This window comes from Aquarana catesbeiana, linkage group LG08, assembly GCF_042186555.1.
Source record: "Aquarana catesbeiana isolate 2022-GZ linkage group LG08, ASM4218655v1, whole genome shotgun sequence".
Classification (NCBI taxonomy): domain Eukaryota; kingdom Metazoa; phylum Chordata; class Amphibia; order Anura; family Ranidae; genus Aquarana; species Aquarana catesbeiana.
In genome coordinates, this window is record NC_133331.1 from 137,388,771 (window position 1) to 137,403,406 (window position 14,636).

General features: G+C 40.3%; 1 protein-coding gene across 2 annotated transcripts in view; it reads left to right on the plus strand.

The window, feature by feature from the left end:
• The first annotated feature begins 913 nt into the window (after positions 1–913).
• The window catches only part of LRRTM3 (leucine rich repeat transmembrane neuronal 3), a 225,074-nt gene continuing 211,351 nt past the window's right edge, over positions 914–14,636 (plus strand). The window contains exons 1-2 of one of the 2 annotated variants that reach the window (XR_012235679.1): positions 914–1,744; positions 2,792–4,547. Coding sequence is in view for 1 of the 2 variants with exons in the window: in XM_073596436.1 (XP_073452537.1) it covers positions 1,741–1,744; positions 2,792–4,323 (1,536 nt within the window). In the remaining variant the exon portion in view is untranslated. The remainder of the gene's footprint in view (positions 1,745–2,791; positions 4,548–14,636) is intronic. The other variant, XM_073596436.1, reaches the window with a different exon arrangement.

The window sequence follows — 14,636 nt, forward strand, 5'->3', positions numbered from 1 at the left end:
GTCCCCAAAATTGTCAAAAGTGTCAGTTAGTGTCCGATTTGTCTGCTGCAATATGGCAGTCCCGCTATAAGTTGCTGATTACTGTCATTACTAATAAAAAAATTAAATAAAAAAAGATAAATAAAAATATCCCATAGTTTGTAGATCCTATAACTTTTGCGCAGACCAATCAATATACGCTTATTGGGGGTTTTTTTTACCAAAAATATGTAGCAGAATACATATTGACCTAAACTGATGAAGAAATTTGATTATTATTTTTTTTTTTTTTAATTGGATGTTTTATAGCAGAAAGTAAAAAATATTGTTTTTATTCAAAATTGTTGGCATTTTTTTTTTTTTATAGTGCAAAAAATAAAAACCGCAGAGGTGATCAAATACCACCAAAAGAAAGCTCTATTTGTGGGGAAAAAAGGACATCAATTTTATTTGTGTACAGCGTCGCACAACCACGCAATTGTCAGTTAAAGTAACGCAGTGCCATATCGCAAAACATGGTCATGAAGGGGGTAAATCTTCTGGAGCTCGAGTGGTTAATAATACATACTTTTATTTTTGGTTAAACCAGTTCCGAGTCCCTTTAACCCCTAAATGTCTATGTACTGGATGAGCGGGGAATATTACAAGGAGCCCCCTCCGGCTCATGTACACACTCCATCACAAGCCAAGAGCCATTTAAAAACATGAACATAAAAGCACACTTTAGTAATTTGCACTTACATTAAAGTGCTGCATTTTAATCACGCTTAATGGAGTTTATTCTGGAAGCTGGAGTGCTTGCCGTTTGATTTGTTTTACATACATTTGAATGATTCCAAGGCGGAGGAATAATATGCAGTACATGAAGGTGCATGCATACAGCCATGCATAATAATAACGCCATATCCCATCAGGGGGCGCTCTCCCGCGGCAGAACAGAAGGCACGCAGAGCACAATCCCAATGTAATAGGCTAATCAGCTCATAGTTACAGAGAGAGAGAACGCATTCACATCCTACAGACAGAGAGAAGTGTGCGAGAGAGAGACGATCCATCCTGCCGGGCGGAGAGAACACACTTCATCCCGCTGATTACTCAGGACACTTCCCAGGGATCCTGTCCATGTTCTACAGGAGACAGAGGGGGTGAGCCCCTGGTGACAAGTGTCGGGGGATCAGACCAATAATCATGCTGCAAAGTGTCCCTCTCTTCCAGGGAGGAAAGTCAGCGGATGTCTGGAGGAAGACCTGATCTCCACTACGAGAAAGACCTGATCTCCACAATGATCTCCACTATGATCCCCACTATGAGGAAGCCCTGATCCCCACTATGAGGAAGCCCTGATCTCCACTATGAGGAAGCCTTGATCTCCACTATGATCACCACTATGAGGAAGACCTGATGTCCACTATGATCTCCACAATGAGGAAGACCTGATCTCCACTATGATCACCACTATGAGGAAGACCTGATGTCCACTATGATCTCCACAATGAGGAAGACCTGATGTCCACTATGATCCCCACTATGAGGAAGACCTGATGTCCACTATGATCTCCACAATGAGGAAGACCTGATGTCCACTATGATCCCCACTATGAGGAAGACCTAATGTCCACTATGATCTCCACAATGAGGAAGACCTGATGTCCACTATGATCTCCACAATGATCTCCACAATGCAGCTACAAGAGGCGAAGTGCCTGTGGCCCCATACGAGGCTATAACTAACCTGAGGATCAGCTCTCCAATGAATGAAGAATGGGTATGTGTATTACTGGCATCACATTACATGTCACCAGGTACCAGCATGGCACATCCAACCATACACTTCTATACACCACACTACATACACATCCATACACTTCTATACACCACACTACATGCACATCTACCTAATACTTCCCTCTACCTATGGGATAGCAACACTCACACTCACATTTCTGTCTATCACACATTACATAATACATGTGTCACTGTATAGATGTGTCTATCTATTCTATCTATCCGATGTCTATCTACTATAAAGCTGTCTGTCTATGTATGTATCTTTCTATCTTATATCTATCTATTTACCCAATATCTGTCTGCTACGGATCTATCTATCTATCTATCTATCTATCTATCTATCTATCTATCTATCTATTTATCTATCTATCCACTATGGAGCTGTCTGTCTGTCTATATATGTATCTGTCTATCTTATATCTATCTGCACTGGATCGATCGATCAATTTATCTATCTATCTATCTATCTATCTATCTATCTATCTATCTATCTATCTATCTATCTATTTATCTATCTATCTATCTATTTATCTATCTATCTAACAATATTTACTGTATCTACTATGGATCAATCAATCTATCTAGCTAGCTAATATTTTTCTATCATGGATCTATCTATCTATCTATCTATCTATCTATCTATCTATCTATCTATCTATCTATCTATCTATCTATCTATCTAGTATTTATCTATCTAATATCTAGCTACTATGGATCTATCTATCTATCTATCTATCTATCTATCTATCTATCTATCTATCTATCTATCTATCTATCTATCTATCTTTCTCTATCTTCACCCTACCCTATCTCTACCTTTTATCACTCTCTGTTCCTATCTATATTTGTATGTATTACACCGATATGCAGTTCTGTCCATTCGAATGCAGAATGGCACAAATTGGGCACAGTGTTATGCCACCCATGAGAGGACAGGAGGCCAGCTTTTGTGATGTTGTTTCATATTGTGTCTATATTCTATTCACTGTCATTCAGAAAATTACTTTCAGGCTTTCGCTTGTAGGTTTCAACCCTTATCGGTTATTAAGAGGATCTGCTATATTCCTGCCTATAGCCCTGCTGGTTTACATGGCAATGCTCTCCTCTGCTGAACGTGGGTGCCCTACAGGATGTAGGTGTGATGGAAAAATGTTTTATTGCGAGTCTCAGAAGCTGCAGGAAATCCCTTCGTCAATATCTCCTGGATGTGTCGGGTTGTCTCTCCGGTATAACAGCCTCTACTTACTGAAATATAATCAATTTAAAGGTCTTAATCAGCTCACTTGGCTGTACATAGACCATAACCATATTAGCAGTATTGATGAAAATGCATTCAATGGGATCCGTAGATTAAAGGAGCTTGTTCTGAGTTCTAACCGGATTTCCCATCTGCTAAACAACACCTTCAGACCAGTCACTAATCTAAGAAACTTAGATCTTTCCTACAACACCATCCAGAAATTAGGACCTGGTCAGTTTAAGGGTTTGAGGAAACTGCAGAGCTTACACTTGAGGTCGAATTTACTGCGTAACATTCCAGTTCGGATATTTCAGGACTGCAGAAATATGGAACTTTTGGATCTGGGGTATAACCGAATCCGCAGTTTGGCCAGAAATGTTTTCACAGGTATGATCAGGTTGAAGGAACTTCACTTAGAGCACAACCATTTTTCCAAACTTAACCTAGCCCTTTTCCCCAGGCTTGTCAGCCTACAGAACCTGTACTTACAATGGAACAGGATCAGCTTTATAGGTCAAACCATGTCTTGGACCTGGACCTCCTTACAGAGGCTTGATTTATCTGGTAACGAAATAGAGGCTTTCAGTGGCCCAAGTGTCTTTCAGTGTGTACCCAATCTACAGCGACTCAACCTGGATTCCAACAAACTGACCTTCATAGGCCAGGAGATCCTGGACAGCTGGGGGTCTCTTACCGACGTAGGTCTTGCTGGCAATATCTGGGAATGTAGCCGAAATATTTGTTCTTTGGTCAACTGGCTTAAAAATTTTAAAGGCCTTCGGGACAACACAATCCTTTGTGCCAGCCCTAAGGACCTGCAGGGGATCAATGTCATGCAGGCAGTCAAAAACTACAATGTTTGCAGCAAAAACGTTACAGAGAGCAGGGAGTTGAAAACCACTGGTCGGAATACAACTACAAAACACAAAATATTGAGAACTAAGCATGAAAGTAACCACTCAATGCCCCCGACTGTTGGAGTGACGGGACCTGGCTATGAGACCAGCGGGGATGCAGATAGCGTTTCTTTACATAAAATCATAGCGGGGACTATAGCGCTGTTCCTGTCTGTGTTAGTGATCTCCTTAGTAATCTACGTGTCATGGAGACGGTCTCCCGCAGGTGTTAGGCATCTGCAGCAGGCTACTCTTATGAAAAATCACAGCCAAACAAAAAGATCATCCCTAACACAGATTAGCCTAACGCCACAGGAATTTTATGTAGACTACAAGCCTGCAACAAGCAGAGAGACTTGTGAATCCATAAGCACTACTGGTTCCTGCACATATACCAAATCAGGTTCCAGGGAATGTGAGGTATAAAGATTGCAAATACACTTTCTTCTTATTTATTTTTTTTATTTTTAGTTTTTTTTTTAGGATGACTTGGCTTATTTTTTATTGAACTGTAGCATTTTAACTTTTCTGTCACTTTTCACTAACACATCACCTATAAGCAACTGTCCATTTATGAATATGTTTATTTCTCCTGCCAAATTATAAGCCAACAACATTTCAAGAGAAGCTGATATAAAGTCACGGTGAGATGGTGTGCAGTCTATTGTGAGTTATGGTGCTGTTTCCTTTTTTTTTTTTTGGATTAAAGTATGACATGTTTTAAGATTTTGGAGAGTTGAGCTGACATTTCTTTAATCCATGCTGTAGCGTTGGTGGTGTGCTCTTTGGTTGTTCTAAAAAAAATGGTAAAATATTGCCTATATATGTAATACGTCTACATTAATGTATAACTATGGAGCTGCAGTTTGTTAGACTAATTAAGCTATAAAACCCTATTTCTTACATTACTGGAGGCAACGTTCTAAGGATACAGTGTGTTTTTGACCTTATCAGTCTCCTCCAACCTCAGCAAACGTCTGTATGGTTCTGCTATTTTCGTGTTGAGACAGGTCCTTTTATGAGCAGTACAGGCTGATGTGACATCTCAGCCAGTTAGAGGATATGAATACAGATTTTGCATACTTGACTTTGGAAAAACGGCATAATAGAGGCTTTATATCATAAGAAAGCAGTGATGTGCTGTAATCCATAGCAACCAATTAAATATTAGGTTTTATTAAACATAATATTACTGCTGAAATCAGATTTGGTTGGTGTAGATTGCAGCACATCGATCTATAAACGTCAGTGGAGGGAAAAAAAAATATGAATTTTTTATAATGCTCCTTACTGTGTTCCAGTTTTTAGTTTTCTGTTTAAGGCCACGTTGTAAAACAGATGTTTATTTTACAAGGAGATGATTATGATGTGTTTTGTTCTGCCATGCATTCATTCATGGTTGAATTTTTTTTGACAGGGAAACAGTTATGTGATGTGCTTATATTGCAAAAGAAGCAAGTGGTTTTCACAAAAAAGAAATAAATAAATGCACTAAAACGCACATGCTTATTCTGTAAAAATAATGTACAAAGAGCAGTAACCAAGCAAGTGCAACCAATAAGAGATCTTAAACCAATATGACTTTAATAACCTGAACTGTGGTTGCTGTAGGTTACTGAACTTTGCACAACATCATTACTCCTTGCATTGACTAGTTTAACAAATATGCACTTTATTTGAGGTTTTTAAATATGTTGATGCTGTGTAGTTTTTTTTATTTTTTATGTTTTGACACATAACAGCAGGTTAATAAAGCAAAGTGCAATAACTGTATATACACTGGCTTCTTTAATCTAAAATCTGTAGGTTTCTATGGACTACTGCACTTTGTTAATCTTCATTGCCCCTTGCACCGCCATATTAATTAGGCTGTATAGTATTGGAGGATGGTAAAGTGGCAGTGGGGGAGTTATTTGTACAGCAATTGAACCTGAAAAGCAAATACTACCTGGTCATGGTTGACAGGAGAGAATGAAATGTAGGACAGCCTCTGGAGGCCTCTACCTACAAAAGTATTTCTGAAGCACAACAAGGCGGTCTAGTTTTGCTTAAGGCCTGAGGTGACTACCTCAATTGATATGTAGTTCTGGATGAACAGACACAAGCTGATGCACTAACTGGTTATTTTTATCTGTATAGAACTCCAGTGGGGAGTTGCCATTGCCAGAGTCTTCAGTTCTGCCCTTGATGAATCTGATATTAACGCCCCAAATGCTCTCCAACCTCAGTTAACCATGACTGCTGTCAAGAAAGGCAAGATGTATGAAATATTGAACAAAGAGAATGCCAAACCAACTGTATATTCCAAGTAATAAAGTTTTTTGATAAGAAATTCCATTAACATGCCAACACTTTTTACTTTCAAAGGATAAGACTACTCAGGCTGTAAAGAAATCTGGTTTGTTGATAGCTTTGTGGTGGGATCGCTTCAGCAGCTGGAAAGTTCTTTATGGTCCAGTTATCGCTATCTCCTTAAAGTTTGAAGCCCCGATGAAGGGTGTCCTCTATAACCTCCCTAAAATGATTTGGCTTGTTAAGGTTTATTTTACCTCTTATTTAGACTTTATCATTGTCTTCCACTCTTTTTTGTTTAGTAAATATGTTTTATTGAAAATCATTAAAGCTACCAAGATAGTTAGAGTACTGAGGGAGACATAGTATACCCTTTTACAAACCATTGTCAGCTGTACAATAAGGCACCCGGGGTGTCGGTGGGTATCGTTCAGAAGATTGGACCAAGTAGCATAAAGTGCAATTAGTAAAACAATAAGGAAGCTAATCTAAGTGGGCATGGTCCAGTTTCATTGGTGGAGGCCCTTGAAGTGAAAACAAGGTCCAAAATAAAGTAGTTGTAAGACCATAGAGATATTTAGGTGGTTGCTTTGTCTCGATCTGTCCAGTAATGAAAAATAAGGAAGATAAAGCAGGAAGGAAAGAAATGTGAAAAGTAGGGGGTTGGTGAGTATATTATAGGAAAAGAGGCAGACTGGGGCACCATCAGTCTGCCACTTATTTTGCTTCATATTTTGCATATCTCACCTGACACCGGAGTTAATTTCGACAACAAAATAAACACTATTTTGGTCCACTAAAATATAACTAAAACTAAATAATTCAGATGACTAAAATATGACTAAAACTAAAATGGCATTTTAGTCAAAAGACTATGATTAAAACTAAATCGAAATTTGACGTCAAAATGAGCACTGCACTATGGCATAAGAATAAGTAGGGGGCATCTACTAAGCTGCTGAAAAAAAAAGAAATGAAGAAAAAGGCTTTTATTAATTTTTTTCTTTAATATTTATTGTTGGTAATATATTCAGGTAATATGTGCAATGGCATTACAGCCAAAAGAGTTTACAGTTTTTGGGCATTTTGTTTGTCAAAAAGAGATATTTTTTGTTTGTTTATGAAACTTGGATTGATTTATAAAGACATTATATATCACAACAGCTGAATCTGTGTCTGTAGTATATTTTCAGACCTTAATACCATAAATAATAACATGTTATTCTATTTTTCCTCCAGGAGTATATCATGAGTTTGGAAATTCGAGAGAAATGCTTAACCACTTGCCGCCCGCCATATAGCAAAATGCCGGCGGCAAAGTGGTTTTGATATCCTGACCGGACGTCATATGACATCGCCAGGATATGAAGCCGCTGCGCACCCCCGGGTGCGCGCATCGCGGCGATTGGTGGTGCGGTGTGTCAGTATGACACACTGCAACACCGATCTAGGTAAAGAGTCTCTGACGGAGACTCTTTACCATGTGATCAGCCATGTCCAATCACGGCTGATCACAGTGTAAACAGGAAGAGCCGTTGACCAGCTTTTCTTCACTCGCGTCTGTCAGACGCGAGTAGAGAAGAGACGATCGGCTGCTCCTCTGACAGGGGGTGTCTGTGCTGATTGATTATCAGCGCACTCCCCCCCCCCCCGATGCCTACACTGGACCACCAGGGACACCACTAGGACCACCAGGGATATCATCACCAGGTATGCCACCCTAGACCACCAGGGATGACAATCAGTGCCCACAATGGATGCCAATCAGTGCCCACAATGGGCATCACTGTTTGGCAGGCTTTATTGTTTGGCACTGATTGGCATCCATCGGTACCATCTATTAGTGTATATCAGTGCCCATCTGTGCCACCTATCAGTGCCCATCCGTGCCACCTATCAGTGCCCATCTGTGCCGCCTATCAGTGCCCATCCGTGCCGCCTTTCAGTGCCCATCAGTGCCACCTATGTGTACAAATCAGTGCTGCATATCAGTGCCGCATATTAGTGCCCATCATCAGTGCCACCTCATCAGTGCCACCTCATTGGTGCCATCTCATCAGTGCCGCCTTATCAGTGCCCGTCAGTGCAGCCCCATCAGTGAAGGAGAAAACTTACTTATTTACAAAGTTTTGTAACAAAATTTTCGGTCTTTTCTTTATTTGTTTAGCAGAAAATAAAAACCCCAGAGGTGATCAAATACCACCAAAAGAAAGCTCTATTTGTGGGAACAAAATTATAAAAATTTAGTTTGGGTACAGTGTAGCATGACTGTGCAATTGTCATTCAAAGTGTGACAGCGCTGAAAGCTGAAAATTGGTCTGGGCAGGAAGGTGTATAAGTGCCCTGTATTGAAGTGGTTAAATAATCCATTACAATTTAACTAAATTCATTCGATTTTAGTTGACTAAAATACGACTAAAGTGATTCAGATGTCTAAAATACAACTAAAACAATTCAGATGACTAAAATACGACAAAAACCTAAAATGCCATTTTAGTCAAAAGACAAGGGGCGGATTTACTAAAGGCAAATGCACTGAGCACATTGCACAGTGCAGTTGCGCTCTGCAAGTGCAGTTGTTTCAGAACTTAGTTAATGAGCAGAAGCTCTGCTGACTTCCATCATCCAATCATGTGCAAGCAAAAATGCTGTTTTTTAAAAATTTTCCTTGCATGTGATTGGGCAGTCCTTGCAAAGTAAAGATTTACCACATTTACTAAGCTCTGGAGCAACTGCACTTTGAAAGGTGCACAGTCTATTTGCCCCATAGTAAATAAACCCCTATGCCTAAAACTAAATCTAAATTTGAAGTCAGATTTAAAACTGCCTGAGATGCTGGCCTTTTGATTTGACAGCTATCTTGCTAAAGACATTGGGGTTTATTTATTAAAGGTAACTCCACTTTGCACTACAAGTGCACTTCAAGTGTACTTGGAAGTGCAGTCGTAGATCTGAGGGGGACATGCAAGGAAAATAAAAAACAGCATTTTTGCTTGTACATGATTGGAAGATAAAATCAGCAGAGCTTCCCCTCATTTCAGATCTTCCCCTCAGATTTACAGCGACTGTACTTCCAAGTACCCTTTCAAGTGCACTTGTAGTGCAGAGTAGATTTGCCTTTAGTAAATCAACCCCATTGCATTCAAGGCCTGGAACATACATTATAGCAAACCTAGCTAGCCTTTTGAATCTAGCAAAACTGGACCCACACCTGCTATTTGTTACCTAGAAAGGTGCAGGAGTTTTCTTACTCCTTCCCTTGATGTGATATAACAGATACCATCATGTATCACTGTGTATGAAATTCTGTCTGCGTTGTCCCAGAGGGACCAGTCATATTCAAACTTCAAAGTGTAAGTTCACCTTTTGAGAAAAAAATGAAAATGCGAACTAACACCATACACCCCCTCCCTCTGATCCCTGTTGTTCTTACCTCTGTGGGCGATGAGTTGTCAGTACTTACACAGCAGGTGCAGCCATACAGGGATTTGAAATAGCTGCTCATCTCTTCTTTCTGCAAGGCTTCCGGAGTGGATCAGAGCAATGCTCTGTGCTGGCGCTGACCAATCAAAAGAATTCAGATATGTCCCGGAAGCGCTAAAGAAAGAAGAAGGAGAAAAGTGGGGATTTAAAATCCCTGTACCACTGCACCTGCTGCGAGGGCACTGACAGCTCTTCACCCACAGAGAGGGGACCAGGGGGATGGGGGGTGTATGGTGTTAGTTCACCTTTAAATTTTCTGCCTCTTCTTCCTGCAGCACTTCCGGGACAGATCAGAGTGATTTTGATTGGTCAGCACTAGCACAGAGCATCGTTGTGATCTATCCCAGAAGCCTTGCAGAAAGAAGAGCAGGGATTTAAAATGCTTGGACTGCTGCACTGGCTGTGTGGGCACTTGGCAGCTCATCACCCAAAGAGGTAAGTACAGCAGAGACTGCACTGGCTGTGTGGGCACTGGCAGCTCATCACCCAAAGAGGTAAGTACAGCAGAGACTACACTGGCTGTGTGGGCACTTGGCAGCTCATCACCCAAAGAGGTAAGTACAGCAGAGACTGCACTGGCTGTGTGGGCACTTGGCAGCTCATCACCCAAAGAGGTAAGTACAGCAGAGACTGCACTGGCTGTGTGGGCACTTGGCAGCTCATCACCCAAAGAGGTAAGTACAGCAGAGACTGCACTGGCTGTGTGGGCACTGGCAGCTCATCACCTAAAGAGGTACTGTATTTTCCGGTGTATAAGGCGACCGGGCGTATAAGACGACCCCCTCATTTTACAGTTTTTTAACAGTTTTTGCCTGTGCTTACCGTATAAGACGACCCCCCGTCCGAGGCTTCCGACGCTTCATATTTCTTCACTTCTTGCTGGAGCTGGCGCCATACCTTCTTCCTGCTTGCTGGAGCCAATCACGGAGAGTGATGTATTCTATTAATGAATAAAAAGCCTGCTTAGATTGGCAGAGGCTGTAACATCATCAGCCCGTGCCTCTCTGACTCTCAAAGCCAATCCGAGCAGGCTACTCTATGTAGCCTGCTCGGATTGGCAGAGGTTGTTACTCCAATCCGAGCAGGCTCTCATTTGAATACATCGCTCACCGGGATTGGCTCAGCGGTATATACTGTATGTAAAATCAAAGGTATAAAAATGATACTGTGCCAAACCTATAGATAAATGAGCAGCCAACACAACTAGACTAATTGTAATACAAATGAAACATAAAGTGTGGCGCTAGTGGATAGTACAATATATAATGTGTAATGTGTATGAAAATACATAAAACTGTATATGAAGAAAAGTCTCCGGGAACTAATCTTTTCATGAAAATAATATACTATACTTAAAACAAGAAGTGAATGTGCAATTATCAAGCGATTATAGATCGCAAGGAAAAAAAATTAATTGCAAATCTATTTAAAACATGCAGATTGGAGTGCAGAGAGCACTAGTGTGCAACGTATATCTGGGGTAATACCACAGTTGAAGTCTCTTAAGACGAAACGCGTAGGGTACAATACGCCGGCTGTGGCCACCTTTTACTGCGCTATATTTTACCTATTTTTCACTTGTTTTTATATATTTTTGGATATCCGTTTTTACTGTCAATAAATCCTGCCTTACGGATTTACACCATGCGGAGATTTCTTTCTTTTTGTCCATGCTGTTAACATCACACTTCCTACCTGGATGATAAGCGACTAATGAGCTGTTTCCGCAGTTGGCTGATTAGAGGGGTGCCGTACAGTCCACCTGGAGAGCCCGTTCTCTGGGCCTTGCTGTCTTGCCTTACTGACCCACCGCCATAAGGATAAGCGACCACCGAGTTGTCTCCGCAGTTGGCTGATCAGAGGGGTGCCGTACAGTCCACCTGGAGAGCCCGTCCTCTGGGCCTTGCTGTCATGCCTTATTGACCCACCGCCATAAGGCAAGCTGGGTCCATCATTCCGGGTAAGAGTATCCCTTTCTCCTTTTGCGTTCTTGATGGTGAAGACACTCTAGGGTGTATACCCACCATTGAAAACATCCATTTAAAGACGATATATATGTCACTTTCTCATTACATTTGGATGCACCAGTGACGCCAGTTGGAGTTTTATTTTTATATTTTTAGTTTTCATTTTTCTTTTCATATATGTTCATGCTTATATGTGCACATGTTTTATTGATCACAGATATATGTGGCACACTAGTGCTCTCTGCATTCCAATCTGCACGTTTTATATGGATTTGCAATGAAATTTTTTTCCTTGCGATCTATAATCGCTTGATAATTGCACATTCACTTCTTGTTTTAAGTATAGTATATTATTTTCATGAGAAGATTAGTTCCCGGGGAATTTTCTTCATATATGGTCTTATGTATTCTCATATACATTACACATTATATATTGTACTATCCACTAGCGCCAACACTTTATGTTTCATTTATACTGTATGTAGCCGAAGCTACATACAGTATTACCGAACACCCAGCAGGCATCCAAGGGGCTGACCTGGCATATAAGACGACCCCTGCTTTTTGGCCAGTTTTTTTAAGTGTAAAAGGTCGTCTTATACATCGGAAAATACGATAAGTACAGCAGAGGCTGGGGGGGTGGGGATAAGGGTTTTACAGTGTAACTTCACCTTTTGAATTTTTTTCAGAAGAGGTTAACTAACCCTTTAATTCTTTGACTGATATCTCCAGTGTAAATCTAAATCTAATGGGATAAACAAAGACACTCCTTTGCATCAGTTGGTAAATTAGACCTTTAGCGCCATCACCATTTTAAGTATCTAAAGAAGAAGCGGGCATTCGCATCAGGCAAACCTTCAAGAAGGCGGAAAAAAAAAAAAGAAACGTTAAACTGACAATTATCTTTTATGTCATCAGTTTAAAAGCATTGCGCTTCTTTTCCTGTCAAGTCCAGTCACCTTGTGATCTTATTGTCGCTAAACTCGAATGTAATCCCTACCTAAACCCAGAATAACACACTCAGATCCTAGTCACATACACAGACAGTCAGCGAAGCAGAGAGAAACTTGACTGAAGTTCTACCCTTGTGCTTGATCTCCAAAGAAGAACATATTTTAGCAAGAGAGAAAAAAAAGATACTGGATAATAGATGTAGCTTCTGGGCAAAAACATACTTTGTTCCTTTTGTTATTGCTATACATGCTTTGAATGTTCTTATGTTGTCTGCATAATGCAGGCCGAATGGTGAAATTTAGATACGCTGAATATTGTGCTTGATAAATTTTTAGGCAACAGTAAATACATTTGAACAATAGTTTATTTATTTTTTTTATGTACTGAATGGCAAAATAAGATTGCTTTTTTCTTTCATTCTTTTTACTAACTGAAAAAAAAAACACTGTGCTTTTGAATTATAAATTTCATCTTGAGGATCAGACGCGGTTAGGATTTTGCCAGAAGGGTTCGTTTGTCTGAAATACCTGTGGGCTAGTAGGAGCTCCTGTGGGTGTTTTGTTGAAAGATTGTGGGCCTGATTTACTAAAGGGAATACAGCAAACTAATGAGAGTTGTTTATTTCAAACATCCAATCATTGGCAGGGAAATGTAAAAGCTCTGTATTTTTATTTATTTTTTTCCCCATAAACTTCAATAGGAATGCCTGAAACTGCTATTGCAAGCATTTTTTTCAGGCGTATTTCAAGCATTATTTAGCCAGTTGAAACTGGTCTCCTCCCACTATTATTTTCTATTGGCTAAAATAAGAAAGGCCCAAAGCTTGAATACACATGTAAAAGGCCTTAAATACGATTACAAAATGTGTGTGTACAGACGTAAGAATGCTTGAATAAAAATGAATGAAAACATCTGAAAATTGTTCTGCTCAGGTGTAAATGCAGGCTGGCGCTACTATTACTATTTAACCACTTAAGGATTTGCCCCCTTAATGACCAGGCCATTTTTTGCGATACAGCACTGCGTCGCTTTAACTGACAATTGCGTGACCGTGCAACGTTGTACCCAAACAAAACTTATGTCCTTTACCTCCTACTAATAGAGCTTTCTTTTGGTGGTATTTGATCACCTCTGCGGTTTTTATTTTTTGCGCTATAAACAAAAAAAGACTCAATTTTGAAAAAAAAACAATATTTTTATTTTTACTAAAATAAATATCCCCCCAAAAAAACAAAACATTTCTGCATAAGTTTAGGCCAATATGTATTCTTCCACATATTTTTGTTAAAAAAAATCACAATAAGTGTATATTGATTGTTTTTTGCGCAAAAGTTATAGCGTCTACAAAATAGGGGATAGATTTATGGCATTTTTATTATTATTACTTTTTTTTACTAGTAATGGTGGTGATTTGCGATTTTTAGCAGGACTATGGCATTGTGGTGGACAGATCGGACACATTTTTGGGACCATTGACATTTATACAGCGATCAGTGCTATAAAAATGCACTGGCAGGGAAGGGGTTATCACTAGGGAGCGATCAAGGAGTTAAATGTGTTCCCTGGGAGGTGCTTCTAACTGTGGGGGGGTGGGAGAGGACTGAAGGAAGAGAGAGATCGCTGTTCCTAATCACTAGGAACAGCAGATCTGTCTCTCCTCCCCTGTCAGAATGGGGATCTGTCTGTTTACATTGACAGATCCCCATTCTGGCTCTCTATGGAGCGATCGCGGGTGGCTGGTGGACATCGCGGCCACCGGCCATGTGCATCGGCTCCAGCGTCTTGCCCTCTATCGCTCTTAAACCGGCCGACGTACACCTACGAAGATTCGCCCAGGAGAGCCAACCTGCCACAGTATAATGAAGGCGGCTGGTCCTTAAGTGGTTAAAAGAGAAGTATGGGAATATTTTTTTTTTGGAATCATACTTACCTGGGTGAATGCAGCATCAATCCAATGCTGCATCTGTCTCCCGCTGGCTCTAAGACTTAAGAATCGAGTGATCAAACACTACCGATTACTTGGTTCTCACAGCACCT